This window comes from Mauremys reevesii, linkage group 3, assembly GCF_016161935.1.
Source record: "Mauremys reevesii isolate NIE-2019 linkage group 3, ASM1616193v1, whole genome shotgun sequence".
In the NCBI taxonomy this organism is placed as follows: domain Eukaryota; kingdom Metazoa; phylum Chordata; order Testudines; family Geoemydidae; genus Mauremys; species Mauremys reevesii.
This window is the reverse complement of record NC_052625.1, coordinates 44,830,074-44,849,088: the sequence shown is the minus strand read 5'-3', so window position 1 is coordinate 44,849,088 and position 19,015 is coordinate 44,830,074. Positions and strand designations below refer to the sequence as shown.

The following is a 19,015-nucleotide window of genomic DNA, read 5'->3' as shown; positions in this document are numbered from 1 at the left end:
CTATATTGCCTGTGTCATTGTAAGTGTAACGAAGTCTGAAGTTAGCTATCTGAGAACACATAGGGCCTACTCATTCAAACACTTACTGACATTTGTTTGCAACATTGGAGTGTAATGACATCAAATGTAGGATATTTATCGTGTGTGTAAGTGCATACAGCACTGCACAGGTGAATTAAATGGTGGGTCTCCACCCTCACCCACATGCTTACATATCTATAGGGAAACATACAAAGACAGGATGGGGGAGGCTGTTGTTTGTTTTTACAATTACCTCAAAAACATGTTTGTTTAAAATGTTAAATGAAATTTCATCCCATTAAGGGTGGTTAAAAATTGTTAATAATTTCTAAAGTCTTGTTTTCAGATGCTCCATTAATAAAAGGCCCAATCGTGTAGGCCCTCGACATCCATGGAGTTCAATGGAAGTTGAGGGGGTTCACCATTGCCTAGGGTCAGTTTCAATGGCAATGGTCTGTAGGTACCTAATGGGACACCCTCAACTTAAATGTAGCCAACTTAAAAAATAAATAAACCGTATTTATACCAGTTGCAGTTACAACCCCTGCCCTCAAGGCCTTGTGTCAATCTGGGGTTTTGCAGTCACCTATATCAATAAAGAGGATAATCTACGTTCTTCCACTCAGCAAGAGGGGAAAGACCCATGTAAATAGCAGAAGAAACTGACTAATGCCTTGATTCTGCAATCAGAGCCTCAAGAGCAGACCCCTGCACCTGCATGTAGCTCCACTGAAGCCAATGATTCTCCATGCAGCACAGGCCAAGAGGGCACCTGTGTGAACTGGTTTGTGGGGTCGGGGTCTGACTGGATGAGGGAAATTGATTATCCATAAAATGTTGTCAAACTAACAAACACACTGGACAAAATAGAGAAAAAGTCTGTCTAATCTTTTCCAATTATCATATTGGTGTTACTTGTAATAACGGGAGATAAAATATTTGCACACTGAGGCATGACTTTTAAGTTGAGGGTTTACTCTTAACCATTTAAGCAGGTCTAAGTCCATGGTCTGAACAGAAGCAAAAAAAGGAAACTGACAGATCCGCAATGGGTAGCGTACATCCATTTCAAAGTTCCCTAGATGTATCTTGAGCTATACACTACCCTTGATCCATGCCCAGAAAATCCTGATAGTGATACAGTGGAAGCTGTGCATGCAGGTGGTTTTATGTCATTAATTATCCTTAATCAGGGTTCCCACTTAGACCCAAATGTTCACCTATTTGCAGTTCTTCCTTCTATTTCGTGTCTTTTAAAACCATAATACACATTGCAATATATATATGAATGATTCAAATTCAGGTGTTTTCTGAAGACAGAAAAAGACAGACACTTTCTTAACTTGATAAGCTAATTAGGTACAACTTACCTTAACACTGCCACTATCTGAGGAACAAGTAAAGCTAACCTCCCCCAATGGTGATGCAGAAAGTAATCATAGGGATGAAAATGTGAGGGAAAACAAGCACTTAAGGTGGACGGCAGTTACCTTCCACATGACCTGGAAATAAGCTGCTTACATTTTATCTTACTTAGGGCTCAATCCTTCTCCCACTGAACAACAAACAGCAAAACTTCTACAGACTTCGAAGGCAACAGGCTGTCTCTACTCCATTGGCACCATGACTACAATTTATCAATCTGACATCCAACGGTGGTTCACAAAAAGCCAAGGATGCCAAATAGGAGTTCAGAACCGTGTTTTGTAAGAGATCTTCCAGAATAATAATTTTTTAAAAAGGCAGTTAAAAAAACTGTATATATTAAGGGAGACAAGATTTGACTTGTCTTCAGGGTGCATTAGTCCACATTAGAGGGGTGTAAATTCTAATGCACACACGAGCATTCAACACATTAACTGGCCCATCTGGACCCTGCTGGCATATGCTAAAAAAGTCCCCTACTGTGTGTTAATGTCCATTTCAAACGGACACACCCTGTAGACAAGTCTTAGGTTTTAAAAAAGTACAAACATTTGATACATGGGCCCAGACCACAACACTGGGATGCAGATTTGAACTTGCCAGAGTTTGGAGCATTCGGATACAGGGTTTTGGTTCGGGTCAGGTCCAGCTCTGGTGTAGAAGTTTATAGTGGCTATAGACTGGGATAGGAGAACAGATTCTCACTCGCTGTCCTGTTTTAACACAGAGACTCCACATTATGCCCCCTTACTCGGCCGGGCCTTAGGAGTAATGATTAGGGTACTATGAAGATAATTTCTCAGACTATTAGGACGACAGCCTGGGCCTATTGAAGTTTATGGGAGTTTGGCCATTGACTTCAATAGGGCCATGATTTTACATAGTGTTTAGTTAAGTCAGGCAGCTATAATATTAAATTACCAATATGAGAGAGACTTTTCTTCCATATTTATTTAGGCGACTAATATGAATCTATATCTGGACCAGATACCGGAAGGATGAATGGGTAACAAGATATAAGACAGATCCCATCATACTCATAACTTTCATTTAAAAAGCATGTATATTTGCTGAATTATTTGATAATAAAATCCTGCAGTTAGGACAAGACGGATTTTTTTTATTGCACACGTTAGCTGTTGGGATATAATGTAATTGCAAATTTTAAACATTTCTGGGTCTATTTCCAGAGAAATTTCTGAAGTTTGGGAAACAGTTTCAGTGCATTCTGCGTCGTCACTTCTATAACTTCTTCCACTGGGATTCCTTTCATTTTGGCAATATACTCTGCAGCAATGAAAATATTCTTCGGTTCATTTCTCACCTGCAATGTACAAAAACAGAATAAATTAAAGAATCTGAAATTACATTAGTGTCAGATTCAATTTATCTTCAGAACCAGTTGTTGCAAACGGTTTCAAATATGCCACTGATAGGGCCTTAAATGTAATTTCTGTTATATTTGCTCATCCTCCACCAGCCTCCTCTCAATCTATTCCTGCAATTGACAGGAGTCTTCTCCTGTGTACTCCCTGCTTTTGGGAACTGGCTCCTTGTATCAGTCTGCCTTATCAACCTGCTATCTCTTTTCCAATTTCATCGGACAATGTCTTTCCTTCCTTGTCTCTGCCTATTCAATTTTTGCCCTCTGTTACTGTCCTCAGTAAGCTACATTTTTAGAAATGCAGAAATGGAGAAACCAACAATTTACCTGTTTTTCAGGACCTAGTGCAGGAGAGTCGGTTTCTAAGCACATATATTCTAAGGGCAACTGTTTCACAAGCTTCTGCTTCTTAAAGGAAACAAGAAAGCTATTAAATGGCTCATTCACTCAAACTAGGAAAAAAAGCAGAGAGAAAGAGAAAGGTATGTTTCATGTTAAAGGCATGGCAGTAATGCACGTGGGGATCTTGTAAATTTATTTTTGCTAATTGCACAATTAGGAAGTCGGAAAAATGGTCAAGAATACATGAACTACTTTTTAATAAAGTCTCCATAAAATACATGATGCCACCCTTAGTGAAGCCCATTATTACTATTAAATTAAGATATATTATTGTACATTAAAAAACAAACAAACAAAAAAACCTACATTAGGGAAGCAAAGTAAAGCACTCAAAAGCTCAGATATACGAGAATCAAAGTTGCTTGTGCAACCCTACTTCATCCTCTTTGTGCGTATGTCTTATGATACAATATTTAATTACATGCTCACATACTATTTTTTCTCCTCCAATCTTGTACCACCTCACATCCCCAGGGTTCTTGTCCCAATCTATTCCAGCATCCTAGTCTGGCTCTTGTCCCTTCTGCATTCAGATCAGGAAGCTGCTTCCTCCTCCAACTGCCTGGGCCCAGCAGGGAGTTACTAGAGTACTCCCTGCTGGCAAGCTCCCTGCTCTCATTTCAGGTGCCTAAACCCAGCACAGCCTGCAGCAATGCAGGGAAAGTCCTGCTTGGCCTGTGGCTGTCGTGTGCCCAATGTGGATGGGATCTTTGAAGAATATAGCTGCTAAAATTTAAAGTCTCTGCTGAGCATGTGCAAACTGCAGTTTTTTGTGGACACATAACTTCGCCAAATTAGAGTGGATTTTCACAGTAACAGCATAAGGCTCATTCCTGACACCCAAGTCTCCCCCTGCCAAATTCTGAGTCCCTACTCCAAAGCGAGGGAGCACTAGAGCTTTCCAAAGAAAAGGTCACCAGAAGTTTACATATTATAGGGTTTTTTAAAAAACAAAAACAAAACAAAAAAAATCAGCCTAACAGAAAGTAATATTTTCTTTGTGATAAACTGAGGGTTACAGGCTGCAATCCCCAAATACTGAGATAGGACTAGTCCCTTTGAACTTTACCTGTTCACTTCTTATAATGGAAGGAGGAATGGAGAAGAAATATCCAGCTTTCACTCCTTCCATCGCCACAGATGGCCTCCCATCAAATGCATGGAGCAATACCCTTTCAGCACCTACAGAGAGCCAAACCAATTAGGAAGTAACTATATTGGTGGTAGGACTATGTTGTCACCTCCTAGTACTAGAACCCTTGGTCTCGCTGTACTCTAGGATTACAGTGCTCTGGAGAGGAGCAGAGTCAGAACTGCTCGTGTGATGCCAGCACAGTTGCGATGCCAGCGCAGTTGGTGCTTACGGTGTCAGACAGCTAGGTTATAAATCAGGTAGAGGGGTGGGACGTGGAGAAGAAGAGCCTGTTACGAGAGGAGCCATGTTGGGAGATATGATTGGGATTGCAAGCAGAGACAGTCTGGGGAGGGAAGGAGGTAGATAGCACCATGGGAACAATTCTAATCTCCTTCTCTTGAAAGCATTACAGTCTGAGGAAAGCACAGTCGGACCAAGGAGTTTCTGTCAGGAGCTGACATCACCATTCTAACATAATAGAGACAGACAGAAATTATATTCACTTTCTTTCCTTTCTTATTTTTACGGGTTTCCCCCCATTAAGTAAGGCAAATCAGGCAATAATGAAGAGAGGAAAAAGAAGACCTATTAAATCACTGAGTCCATTCCCCTACCAGTGCAGGATACCATCCCCCAGGAGTGTGAGTATTTGATATTAAACTGATATAACACTTGATCTTAGTTCAAAACATAAGAGATACCAGAGCCTTAATATTTTTATCAAACTATTTTATCAAACATGATTCCACTTCATGAGCTCCAAGACTTAAGCTATACAAGTATCATATCAGTTAATTGCCTGTAACACTCTTTGAAATATTTAAAATGTCCACCTTTTAAAAATAAAAAAAAGTATAATTTCAAATGCCAACCTGGAGAGTGTGATATTCTGAACAGACGCTGAGCATGGATCTGTATCTGTCAGAAGGTGTATTTGAACTGACAAACTGCTAGTGGCTAAGGCAATCTGAACAGTTCCTCAAACAAACAGTAAATCCCATAAATTAAAATTACAGTACTTTGAGAAGGACCTCCATAACTGTGCCCATCCGGCTTTGTGTATGCAAACGGACATGCATGATAAGGAGATATGGTAAAACCAAAGAAAGGCTGCTGAAAAAAAATGAATTTTTAATAGCAAGAAGTGACCCAAAAAGTACCTTGTTCTTTTAGGAGGCTAATGGTTGGTCTTCCAGCTGAACGAGAATGGACGTTTCTAGTGAAGAAAAGAAAAACTAGTATTAGGAAATTAAGCAGAGGTTTTTTTTAAATAATTAACTGATTTGACGGCAATTTTTATAGCACCATTCACCAAGAAAGATTCCCTAAGAACTTTACAAACATGTATAAAGAAATCATTTCAGCCATCATGAAAATACAGTAGCAACAGTCTAGGACAAGAAGAGAAGAAGACTACAGTATGCAATTGAAACTACAGGGGTTGTCCCAAGTAGGCACAATGTAACTACCATTTTGTAATTTGGCCAAGACAATGAAGTCAATATCCTCACTTTTCTAAGTGCTCTGGGCTCTTTAATAACTACAGATATGGAGGAATTTGATTTTAGATCTCTTCTGAAACACAATAACCTGTCTGTATAAACAAGACCTACAAAGGCAAATCCAGTCTTTTCGCTAATTGAATCTGTTTGGTCAAGACTTGTCTTTGCTCTTGCTTCTGTTCATCAGTGCTGGCAAATCTGGGAGTGAAATCTAGTCCAACCTACAGCACAAGAGGAGACATAAGAAAGTTTCATCAACCTGATTCCTTTACATACTAGTCTGCAGTTCAGTAAAGAAATATTTTTTCAATCCTGCCAGTCAATTTTAAATGTATACATTTGGGAAGGATTGCCATTAAAATGGGATCTATAGGAAATGGTCTGTTACCAGCTTAGATTCAACATTCAATTTATTTTCAACTCCGAAAGTGTTTGAGAGACCCAATAACTTTATCTAACATTTTAACCTATATATGACTTTTGCGCAGCTATAACCGTGGTTTAACAAAGATTTCCAAACTAAAGCCCCATATCCAGAGTCCTCTGAATTCCAAGGGAAGTTTGGATTCAGATCTGAATCTGTAGCTCAAGCCCATTTCTAATGAAGTCGGCCAGCTGTATAGTATTGGAATTAAATATTTTCAGTTCATTTTTAAGTTTGTGAAAGGTTCATAGCTGTACCAGCCGAAGTCCTTGACTTATCTACAGAACAGGTGCAGTATACCAAATTTACCTATAATGACAGGTCAGTGTGACTCAACCGTGCACGGTTAGAGGGTAAACCAAAGGGCATCCAGGTGTAAGAGGATACTTCATACTTATTTAATTCTCTCTGCTAAGACTTCAGGCAAGATTGTCATTTGTTGTGGTGATTTTGAGATATGACCATGTGTCCTGCAGGAAGTGGGCTCAGACACCAATCACCAGTCAATCAAGCCACTGTACAGCTATTCTCCTTCATGTCCTGTAATAAACTGCCATGTAGCATTAGCTGTGCTCTAATATTGCTCGGCCGCATTCCACCCTGAATTTCAGTGGCAATTCAAGTGAACACTATGAATTCCCTACCTATTACATTGTGTTTTGAGGGTCAATAAATTGACATTTTAGTTTTATGTCAATACATTCATACATACATGATTTCTGAAGTGCTGTGGAATCCACTGAGAGGAAGTAATAACAGCTTTACTAACATTAATTAAGCAAGCCTCAAACCACAATAGCATATAAAACCACACCACAGTTTAGGAAAGGAAGTAAAGGAGAATCCCAGCCAAACAAAACTGCAGCGGGATCTTTAATGAACCAAAGTCGTCAGGACTTGGTTTTATATCTCATCCTAAAAACAGCATCTTCAGCAGCAGTGTCCCTGCACCATACCTCAGTTCAGTACTGAGTCAAAGGTAAGAGATCAACAACTGAATCACGGACACGGCTTTCCATAGCCTCTAAATGGTCAGTGGAGATCTCCCATCCAAGTAGTGACCCAGCCTGACCACACTTTGCTCTCAAGATCACCGCACAAGTTGGCATGGTTGCAGGTGAAAGGTAGTATGTATATTTAAGATACTTCATACCAAGTCCATACTATTAACTAAATATAAAATAAAAAGTAGCTAATAGCTTTTAAAACCTCCTCCTTTTCATTCAACCTGTACTGTCAAGTTCCATTGGCACTTTCCCATTGGGTTGGAATCAAAACATTGAGTTATTCTTAGCAGGAAAGAGCAGCTGCAAGGAGTAGGATGGGTCAGGAAACTCTAAAAATGAAAAGTACAATTGAAAAAAATTGAGAGAAAAAGTGGGGAAACTGGAAAGATTGGGGGCAGGGGAGAAGGAAGATAAAAAAATGCTATTACTGTATTTTTCTTCTATTTTTTTTTCAGGCTATTCCCCTACTGCTGTGTGAATGGTAATTCCCATTGCCAATTTATTTATTTGAAGGGCATTAATAGCAGATTCATAGGTAGACAAAAAAAATTCTTGTTCAGATGAAAAATTAGTATTGCAAAGTAAGCAGCAGCTGGGGGGAACAGGGGGAGGGAGAGGACCGGGGAGATGCACCAGGGAAGTATATGAAGGAAAATATTTTCAGTGCTGGAATGACAGGTCAGGTTCTCCAGCTGCTCAGATTATTAATATTACTTTTTGTTTATACAGAGCTGATGATGTGCTAAGTGCTTGTAACTCAGAGGACCTATGTTGGCAAAAAAAAGAGGATTTAAACAAAACACAGAACTTTGACTTACCTCTCCGATTGCCAACAATCTATCTTTATAGAGTTCTATAAGTGGCAATGCAGCATCCAGGTCCTGCAAGAAGAAAAAAAAAGAAATTAAAGAAACAACCCTCTATCCTTGCAAAGCAAGAGCAGGATGAATTCAGTTCCACTGTGATGTAGAACCACTTAATCTGTTGTCTGTGTACCTTGAAACGTGCTCCTACAGTAGGTTGGGGAGAAAGGAGGACAGGCTGTCAGGTTTTAAGATCCTGCAAGGCCATTCTGCCTTAAAGCTTATTTTTTAGATGAGTGGAACATGTAATTACCTCTTCAGGACAAGATCTATTAATATCCTGAACATGCCAGCTGTTAGTCTGAGTGCAAACAGTCACCAAATATGGTCAGGGCATGGACACAGATGTATACATCTCTCTTTAGTCTTCCACTCCCCATGGAAGTGGAGGGACAGCTAAATGTGCATGTTCATTATGTTGACTGTAAGCAGATCATCCGCTCCACTGTAGCCCTCTGTGAAACAGAGAGCCAAATTACTTCAGTAGCATTTTGCTTGAGTATTAACAGAATCAAAGATGAGTAAGGACCTCAGGATTTGATCAACAGTGTTTTCTGTATTATGGCAACATGTACAATATTGGTTGGATTTATTTTAAATGTTAAACGAGTCAATTCTGAATGCCTGCTGCTTGGCCCTATCTGGACATGTGGCAATTAAGAGTTTATTTATACCTTTAAAGTAACACTGCATTGTTCCTCTGGTGGAATACCTTGAACTGGATGAACTCCCAGACATGGCAAGACAAACCCTGGGTACCTAGAAATGAGAAATACATTAGCAGTGGGAAACATCACAAAGCAGGAAACATCATGACTATTGTAAAGAGCTAGAGAAAAAAAGTATTAACGAATCAATTAAGGCTACAGTACATTCCTTGTCATCCCAATAACCAGCAATCCACTTGAGCAGCAGCACATCTTACGCCTAGTACCAGAGAATAAAAGTCAGAGTATCTGGGTTCTATTCTTGCCTCTGACTGGACTTGCTCTCTGACACTGAGCAAGTCACAGCCAGGCTTTCAACAGTCCTCTCTGATTTTTGGATGTCCAATCTGACACACGTAGTGCCTGATTTTCTAAGGTGTTGATGACTCACAATTTACATAAATTTGGGTGCTGAGCACCTCTGAAAAATCAGACCATGAGTGTTGGATACAAAGAAATTGAAGCAACTGAAATCAGTAGTGTCTGAAAATTGTAGCCTCAACATCTCTATGTGCCAATTTCCCTCCCTCTGTAAGATGTGGGAAAATACCACAAGGGTGTTGTGAAGTTTAATTAAAGTTTATAAAGAACTTTGAGATCCTCAGTTAAAAGGAACTACAGAAATGAAAAGCATATTATTCTCTCATAAAAATACTGCTACCTTTCAATTACAAGTTTAATCTTGTAACAAGTTTTGGAGATGCACTTTTTATGCATGTAGAAATCCAAATAAACAAGATAATACAAAATAAAGACACTAAAAGGAAACCTAATAAATACCAGCAGGATTCCAGCTTAAGATGCCTTTTTGTGCTTGAGTTTTTCGGGTTTTGTCACAACTCTAATACCAGTAAAGAGGAAAGAGCGCAGAAAGATTTTAGATATTGCAGAGAGCTCCCTACTCAAACACCCTACATTTGATTATGCACAGAAGAGTCAAATAGAAAAAATGCTTAGTACAATACTATTGACTCTGAGAGGCAGTGTAGCTAATGGTTAGTTCAGAAGACAGGAGTCTGGATTTCTAGATTCTATTCCCATTCTGCCCTGACTCACCATGTACCTTGGACTACTCACTTAACTTCTCTGTTCCTCAATGTATCTGTTTGTAAAGTTGCATATCCTAGCTCTCTAACAAGAACCTTAATTCATGCTTGCAAAACCCTTAGGAATTTTTGGATGAAAGGCACTGGAAAAGTGAAAAATTATTATTATTGATTCACCAAGGTTTCATTTATCAATTATAAATTGATTATTATTTATTTGTATTGCAGTAGCACCTCGGAGCTCCAGTCACATACCACAACCCCACTGTGCTAGGCACAGTTCAAACACAGAACCAGAAGACAGTCCCCACCCGAAAGGAACTTACAGTCTAAGTAAAGCCTTGTTGCATCCCTTGAACAGCCCTTAATCCTCCTCTGTCCTTTGGGTACTGCCCATGCAACCTGTGTTTTCTTTTTATCCTTTTCCATAGAACATGCTTTCCTTGATGTTTTGAATCCCATGGCACTAATCTTATCAAACTGCACTGCAGTCATTTAAAAATAACTATTGTTTTAATCACATGCAAAGAAGACAACATCGTTGGAATAAACAATACCTTTCTGAAAGCTGGATAATTTTTTCAAATTCTCCTGAGTGTTCAGCAACTGCCACAAGGGCCAAAACTTTAGCCTGAAACAACAGGAAATAAAATTGCTGTAGCATGGAGGAACAAATGGAAACCCTAGGTTAACTTCCCAGCTTGACAGAACTTCCAGGCTCTCTCATAGTCTGCATTTAATTGATAAAAATTAGGTGGGGATATTTCATGTACAATAAACCCTTCTCTGAAAAGCCTAGTGCTGGGGTGGGATTTGGGAGAAAAGGTTTAAATTCCATGTGTTCCTAGCAACCAGCCCTGTGCCACCTCCTGGTGCAAGTCCTGAAAAAATAATCAGAATAGTTTTCAGAAATGTCCATGAATTCAGAATTTTTTTTAAGACAACAGGGCATTTTTAAAGGATAGGGTAGGTTAGGTATTTAAGAGTCCAAAACAAATCAATGAGCCTTATGCTTTTTGGCACATCTAGTGTAGGTTAAACAGGAGGGACGTGACATCGCCGAGTTTTGGTAATGGGCTATGGAACATTTCAACTCTAGACCGCTGTCTCAAATACAACTAGACAGAAGCAAAATCATGCCCGTAAAGTCGATGAAAAGACCCCAGTTTATGTCAATAAGAGCTAGGTCAGCAGTAAGTGAAAGTTTATTCTATCTGATGGCTTTCATTATGGTCTAGGTAATAGCCAAATGGACAAGTAAACCAACACATTTATTACTTATTTACAGCCTTGTGGCAATCTCAGCACCAAGGACTGAATAGCCATGGAAACTGAAGTACCCTATTGCTCCTAGAATTGGCAGCTCCAAAGTCAGGTTGAAAAATGCAAGCATCATACTACAGGGAAGTTTGCACGGTTGCTGCTCCTACCGTAACTCTTCTGTGATAAAGGATTTCAGTTTACTACACTAGCACTAAAGCAACCTGTACCAACATTTATATTAATGATATTAGAAAACCATTATTAAATGGAACACAATTTTGACTAATAAGAGAATGAAATAAGAAAAAATAGGTGAATTAGAAACCCTGCCCTCCTAATAAGGATTTTTCCATAGGATCCATGAACAAACAGAAATGACAGCTGATTTTCCTGTCCATACAACGGTAGCAAAAGCATCTTAACCATAAATAGTTCCTTTAAGAACCATATGCTACATATAGATGTATGGCTTCAGAAAAATATAATGTATTCAACCAGATTTGTCTTTCTCAAAATATAACCCCAACTACTTTGTCTGCAAAGCTTGATCCTGCAAGCTGCTTCACATGGAGAAACCACTGCACCTGCCCAGAGTCGGTTCACTTCACTGGGGCTGGGTACAAACTGGGTGGTCCTTTAAGGCAAGCTGGGCTCAGCCTTGTCTCTAACCAAATAACTATCCTCAAGATGAGTGTGATGGAGACTTAATAATGACTAACCTGAGCTGCAAGGAAGGAGGGGAACCAGAGAGAGGACTACTTAGATCTGGGAACTCAGTCTGGAGAGGAGGAAAAGGGATTTCCTTTCTAGGGAAGTCAAGCTGGAAAAGATCTACAGGAAGTAGGTCAGGCTCCTGTGGGGGTGAGCAGAGGCCCTTGGATAGGGCCTGTAAAGAGCAGGGAGATTCCTGAGATGTGCTGGTGCTGCCAGAGTATCTAACAAGGCGAGGCAGTGGGGGGAAGCCTGCTGAGATGTAACATTGGAGAAACTCTGTAGGGCCCAGGAATAGTGGCAAAAAGGCAGAGAACTTCAGTGTAGCCTAAGAGGTGCAAAGTATTATTAGTGAAAATATTTATATGGACTGAGTTGGACCTCTTGTTACCCCAAAAGGGGAATGAATTTTTCAGCGATCTAGAGAGGACCCAGCCAGACAGGCCCTGGGGGGGCCAAGGAAGTGATCACCAGGAGGTGCTAGAGATGAAGACCCCAGTCTCCCATCATCCAGACATGAGGAGGAAACCTTGAAGTGAATACATGCAATTATAGGGCTCCATTCGGGCATGAGTTGGCCCACAAAGAATAGTAGAGAAGTCAGTGGGGCTCTATGGGGGTATAGTGGCCCGGCTGTGCAGAGCAGTTTGCAGGATCAGTCCCCAACTCACTAAAGTTCCTGGACAAAGCACAGCCAGGGGAGGTTTTTACTTTATTCCTAACAGTCCCTAAGCCAGGCTGTTGTCTAGCTTGTCCTTGTCAGACAACACAGTCACTGTCACAGATAACTTAAGAGCTGTGATGTAAGCACACATCTGTAAATCAGAATCTCCCAAATTCTAATCTCAGTTCTAACACGGACTCCTATTGTGAAGATTACTTCATGTTTGTATAGAGTTTGAAAGTGCTGAATATTCAGACTTCATTAGGCTTCGTATAAATTCCACATTTAACTAAATTTTGTGTTGCAATCCTGTATTTTAAAGTATAAAACTTTGTGCCCAGCTAACAGGAAATGTGCAACGTTAGCAGAATTGAACTTTTTTCAGTATAAGGCCCAGATCCTGCAAACACACAAGCTCATGCATCACTTTAGAAATGGGGGTAGCCTGATTGACCTCAATGAGGCCATTTATATGCCTAAACTTAAGCATGTGTGTAAGTGTTGACAGGAGCAAGACCAATGTTTAGTAAATAGTAATACCCACCTTCTTTGCTTCTTCCAATACATCCTCAATATCCTGAAAGAGATTATAATGTTTTATTGGAAACCTGAATCAGAGAGGGGAACAAGAATTTTAAAATGACAAGTATCTACTCTTTTAAGGGATCTGCAAATAGAGTGAGAGCTGAAGGGCTACAGTGGAAAAGTCACGGAGTGATGCCACAGGGCTGGAAAACACCCATCTGCGAGTGCAAACCTTCCACTTGAGGGAAAAGCAGCCCCTGAGCAGCCCCTCACACCCCAAAGCAAGAGCCCCGGGTGTAAAGCACTGGGGGTGAGGAGCAAAGTGGAAGAGGCGACCAAGGGGCAGAACAAAGGGGCTGATGGGGCAGGGTCCCAAAAGGGCACGAAGGGAAGGTGACCAAGAGGCTGGAGAGAGGGTGACGTAGGGGCGGGGGGTGCTAGTGAAGTGGGGCAGGGTGGGGCATGGAGCGGGTGACGTAGGGGCGGGGGGTGCTGGTGGAGTGGGGAGGGGGGTGACCAGGGGGCAGGGTGGGGCATGGAGCGGGTGACGTAGGGGCGGGGGGTGCTGGTGGAGTGGGGAGGGGGTGACCAAGGCGCAGGGTCCGGTGGGGCACGGAGCGGGTGACGTAGGGGCGGGGGAGCTCCCGATGAGGCGGGGGTGAGCAAGGGCCGCACCCGCTCAAAGTCCGGCGCCGCGAGGTGGCAGTGACAATCCACCGGCCCCGCGCTCCCCATCCCGAGCGCCCCAGGCCGGAACGGCCGAGTGGTGCCCGGTTTCCACCCGGACACGTGAGCTGAGGCGCCGGTTGACACTGGGCTCGGGCGGGTTCCGCTTCCGGCGGTTTGGAAAGCGGGAAATGGCGGCAAGCCCGGCCCGGCCAGGAGCTATGGAGGCGGCGGCGAAGGGGCCGGAGCCGCCGCCGCCCCCGGCCCTCCGGGAAACGCGCGTCCGCTGCTGCTCGAAGCGCTGGGTGGGCGAGGTGCTGGGGCTGTGCGCCCCCTACGTGCGGGCGCTGGCCGACGGGCAGCCCGGCGAGCTCGGGGCCGAGAGCCGGGAGCGGGCGCTGCGGGACGCGCTGTGGGTAAGAGCCGCCGCGGGGCTGAACGGGAGGCGCCCGCTTGGGGGGGCTGGGGCGGCCCCGACCCCTGGCGTAGAGACTGGAGCCCCGCCCCGTCCTCCCGGGCAAAGCCAAGCGGCCGGCAGATGCCCCTGGGGAGGCCCAGGCCTCAGCCAGCTCCGGGGGCCACAGTCCCGCAGTTAAACGTCCACCTCAGTACGAGCCGCCTCCGACCTGGGGGCTGGAGTTGGTGAGAGCAGCCATAGAAATGGAGCCCTGGAAGGGACCTCCAGCGACCGCCTACTCCGGCCCCCTGCGCTGAGGCAGCGCCGCATATACCCTAGACCATCCCGGACAGGTGCTGGGAGGTTTATAAGAACATGTTAGACAACGAGGTGGATTCCACAACCTCCCTTGGAAGCCTGTTGCAGAGTTTAACTACCCTTATCATTAGAAAGTTTTTCCTACCATTTCATCTAAATCTTCCTTGCTGCAAATTACTTTTTGCTCTGCCTTGCGTGGCTCTGGACAACATTTTTTTTCTCATCCTCTTAAATAGGTTAATGAAGCAGAAAAAACATCCAGCTTTTTTATTTTTGTGGCTTTCGTGTTCTGAAAAATGTCATAGACCGGGGTTCTCAACCTTTTTCTTTCTGAGACACCCCCCCCCCCCAACAACATGCTATAAAAACTCCAGGGCCCCGGGGGGGCAAGAGGGGACTCAGGGGTCTGGGCCAGGGTGGGACCCTTGGGCATAGGCGTTGTTTGACTTCTATTTTGGGGAGGCAAGGGCTGGCAGGGCTTGGGCCAGCTTCGCACAGTGAGGTCCGTAGAGGAAGCACCACCTCCACACCCTGACTCACCTCAGCAGGCGACCCACCTGTCTGGGGCCATGGCTACACTTGCAGATGTGCAGCGCTGGGAGTTACAGCTGTGTAGGGAAAGCGCTGGTGTGTGGCCACACTAACAGCTACCAGCGCTGCAGTGTGGCCACATTTGCAGCGCTGTTGGGAGTGGTGCATTATGGGCAGCTATCCCAGCATTCAAGTGGCTGCAACGTGCTTTTCAAAAGAGGAGGGTGGGGTGGAGTGTGACAGGGAGTGGGGGAGAGCGAGAGAGTGGATTTTTTGAGCCAACACTGTGTGAGCTCCTTGCATTGCAAAGCCTGCCTTGCAAATTCTGTGTCAGCTCCCTGCCTTGCAAAATCTGACCATTTCCCCGATGCCTCATTCACTCTTAAATGCAAACAGCCTGCAGACCAGATAAGCAGCTGCTCCCACGGGCTCCCTTTTTCCCCTCGCCCCCCCCCCTGCTGTTTCTCTCCTCAAGCAAACACTAGCTATAGACATTCATCCTCCTGCTTACCTCATTCACAGCAAACAGGAGCTGTGTTTGTTTTTTAGATAAGCAGCTCCGGGAGCCCGGAATTCACAACAAAACAAAGAGAGGCATCATAACAAAGCAAAGAGAGTAATTTAGTTAAAAATTCCGGAGGTCAGTTACAGCGTATTAAGATTAAGATTAATCACTGTTTACACTTGCACTCCAGCGCTGCATCAACTGCGCTGCAATAGTTATACCCGAGGCAGAGCAGGAGTACAGCCAGCGCTGCAGCCAGGAAGATGCAGTGCTGTATGTGCCTTGCAAGTGTGGACGGTGACTAAGTTGCAGCGCTGTAAAGCCTCCACCAGCGCTGCAACTCTCCAGTGTAGCCAAGCCCTGGGGCTGTGTGCCGGTGGTTGCTTCCCAAGGGCTCTGCCGGCCCCAGAGCTGGCTTCCCGCCTGGGCAGCTCTGACCAGCTGCGTGAGCAGTCGGGGGGCTGGGAGCCAAGGAGCAGCTGCAACACTAGGCACCAGCAGCAGATGGGGGGAATGCCACAGCTGCCCACTCCATGGCACCACCAGCCAGAGGAGCAGCTTCCCTGCACTGCCTGGCTCTGGCTTCCCGTCTAGGATCTGGCCAGAAGGTGGGGCTGGAGGGGAGCTGACAGAAAGGAGGAGCGGGGGGAGAGCTGCATCCAGGACTGCCCCACTCTGGGTAAGGCACTACAGTTTCGGGGAGGGGGGAACACACTGGAGCCCTCTCAACTCTGCCCATGGGCTCAGGGCTTCTGCCTGTGTCAGGGCTTCAGCCCCGCTGCTCCTGGCCTCAGCGGAGGGGAAGGGTGAAGCTTGAGGTTTCAGCTCCCTGCTGCTCCGACTTCAGGTGTGGGGAGAAGAGAGCTCGGGGTTTCAGCCCCGTGCCGCTCCCATCTTCAACCCTGCAGGGGGTGCCCCCTGCTTCAGTGATGGGGCCCTGCTTCCCTTATGAAAGGGCTCATGGACCCCAGGTGAGAACCACTGTCATAGACCATAAAGAAGTGTCCAGTACCCAACTCCACAACAGAAGCAATATTCTTTAGAGGTGAGAATTTGTAATTGTCTCACATGGAAAAGAAAACCTGGCTTCATTGTTGAATTTGTATGGGTTCTTAATGAGCTGCTTCATACCGATCTTCTATGGCTTATTAATAACACTACATTAAAAGAAACATTAAGGTAGCAAAGTCAAGTGCTCAGAAATTAGGTAATGCTAAATTAAGGTTGCCTGTGCAGCCCATCATGCTTGCTTGGTCTGAGGCTAGCACCTGTTGACCATCTTTCCTCTCTCTGATTCAGCCCTCTTTGTGTAGACTTCTGCTCAGGCTTAAAAATTGGACCCAAGCCCTGCCAACCTGAACCCAAAAAGGTCAAATAGTTTTCTGACCTGATCCCAACCCTTCCCCTCCAATCCAAGTCAGCACTGTCACCACTGCCCACTTCTGCCTGTGGGGTCAGCACAGCGGTGTGCCCTGCTCCTGCAGTCCACCACTCCCTGCTGTGCAGCAGAACATGAGGGGTTGCAACTCCTCGGTATACTCACTCTGCAGCATACGCTGTGATGTGGCAGTAATGTGGCAGCAAGAGCAGGACATGCTGCTGCCGATGTACCAGCCCCACTGGCAGAAGGAAGAGAGCCAACCTGGCCTGAGTCCAAAAGGGTCTGTTTTTTTTCTTACCCAGCTAGACCAGGACCTGACACTTGTTGGGTCCTGTTGTAAGGCTCTAATCTTGTGTATACACATTATGATACAGTCTATCATACAAACATATACTAATTTTTCTATAGGACCCCATCTCATTCAGTGCATGGGATGGACTATGCTCTGGGAATGAATCAGGGTTGCATAATGAATGACGCCTCATCCCCTATTTGTTGCAGAAATTGTAAGGTGTGTAGTGAATGTGGCAGAGGGCTGCAGGAAGAGAAAGGAGAGTCCTGTGAACCCCCTATGTCTGTCACATAGTTCCTACATCCTGCAGGGCAAGACACTTAAACCAAACTTTTCATAGGTGGGCACTAATTTGTTGCTCCTCATTTTCTGGATACCCAACTTGAGACATCAAGAGTTGGATTTGAAGTAGTATCAAGCACTCAGAACTACCACTGAGATCAGTGGGAGTTCTGTTCTGACCATATAAAGTGCTATAAAAATTAGGTCCTAGGTTTCTCAGTTTGGGCACCCAAAATTAGTTGATCCTTTGGGCTTTAATTTCTGTACCATAGACCGATATATGTAAAAAGGGGATGATAATGCTGTGTTAAGATGTGTGTGAATAGCTAAATTACTATGGTGAGAGCACTATAGAAAAGCTCAGGAGGACGTTAATTTATTCTGTATTCAGTGTTTGGATAGTGTGCAGTAAATAAGGTTGGGGGGCACGCTTTGAATGATGAAGATTAAAAACAAAAGTATTGAAAAGCTACCCATTTAGTATGCACCATCCATTCTGTGCAGTGAATGAGAGAGGGGCTCTGTGTAAAGTAGGGGATCCTGTAACTAATGACTGTATCATAATGCATATGCGCAAGTGGGCTGATTTAAGGTCGCACAAGCTGTAATTTGACTGGATTTGATTGGGTTTTCACAGGAATAGCAAAAGATATGTCCCTGACACCATGGTTACCTACCTACCAAATATTCTGTGCCAAAGCTCAACAAAACAGTTGTGGTACTTTTTTTTTTTTTTTTTAAGATGGACAAAGCATATGTTTTTCCCTAACCTTGTTCTTGGAAATGGCTGAACCATTTTAGCTGAAACATATAAAAAAAATTCAGCCTGAGTCAGACACTTGGAATGAAAATTTTCATTTCAGACCGCTTGTTTGACAAACTTTTATGCAACTGAAAAGAGGATCTTGTAATCGAAAGTGTAGGATAACCTATAGACCAGAGGTTTTGTACTGGTGACCCCTTTCACATAGCAAGCCACTGAGTATGACCCCCCCCCCTTCTAAATTAAAAACACTTTTTTATATATTTAACACCATTATAAATGCTGGAGGCAAAGCAGAGTTTGGGGTGGAGGTTGACCGTTTGAGACACCCTATGTAATAATCTCACTGCCCCCTGAGGGATCCTGACCCCCAGTTTGAGAACCCCTCCTATAGACAAAAGTAGCTGCATGGCTTCCTCCTTATCCTCACTAAGTCCAGGAGAGGAGGCCAGGACTTCTCCTTACCCTGCAGCAGCTTCTGCCCCTGCCAGACCGGGGGATGGGCTACAGCACTCATACTTCCCTTCCCATTATCCTTTCCTTCTACTTTCTTTCAGTTTTTTCTTGCCAGTCCCCTCTTCCTGGATGTTTGGAACAAATGACCATCCTAAACCAAGAGACCACATTCATGTGTTTTAAACTTGTGTTAAGGTACCACATGGGTGTGTCACACACAAAAAATAACTCAAGGGAACATGAATGGAGTCCTTGCCTGAATGAAAATGCTGAACAAGTTCTTTAAATTCAGTTGTCAGCTGTGTTATATTACATTGGTAGGCTAGTAAGCATATTATTTCAAAT

General features: G+C 43.9%; 2 protein-coding genes across 4 annotated transcripts in view; one reads left to right on the top strand and one right to left on the bottom strand.

The window, feature by feature from the left end:
• Positions 1 to 2,544: 2,544 nt before the first annotated feature.
• TATDN3 (TatD DNase domain containing 3) lies at positions 2,545 to 14,417 on the bottom strand. Of its 3 annotated transcripts, none has more exons than XM_039531788.1 (10): positions 14,372 to 14,417; positions 13,099 to 13,131; positions 10,474 to 10,547; positions 8,838 to 8,922; positions 8,119 to 8,181; positions 5,981 to 6,090; positions 5,528 to 5,583; positions 4,302 to 4,414; positions 3,158 to 3,238; positions 2,545 to 2,770 (listed from the first exon to the last, which is right to left on the bottom strand). In XM_039531788.1, exons 1-10 carry the CDS (start codon positions 14,399 to 14,401, stop codon positions 2,627 to 2,629), a joined length of 789 nt encoding a protein of 262 aa, XP_039387722.1. In that variant the 5' UTR covers positions 14,402 to 14,417; the 3' UTR covers positions 2,545 to 2,626. The 3 variants fall into 3 exon arrangements, with proteins under 3 accessions (XP_039387722.1, XP_039387720.1, XP_039387721.1); XM_039531786.1 differs by lacking the exon at positions 14,372 to 14,417 and adding an exon at positions 13,755 to 13,886; XM_039531787.1 differs by lacking the exon at positions 14,372 to 14,417 and adding an exon at positions 13,755 to 13,886 and having other exon boundaries at positions 3,158 to 3,235.
• The window catches only part of NSL1 (NSL1 component of MIS12 kinetochore complex), a 20,513-nt gene continuing 15,409 nt past the window's right edge, over positions 13,912 to 19,015 (top strand). Inside the window, exon 1 of the mRNA XM_039531784.1 lies at positions 13,912 to 14,161. Coding sequence (XP_039387718.1) covers positions 13,937 to 14,161 — 225 coding nt within the window. The 5' untranslated portion in view covers positions 13,912 to 13,936. The remainder of the gene's footprint in view (positions 14,162 to 19,015) is intronic.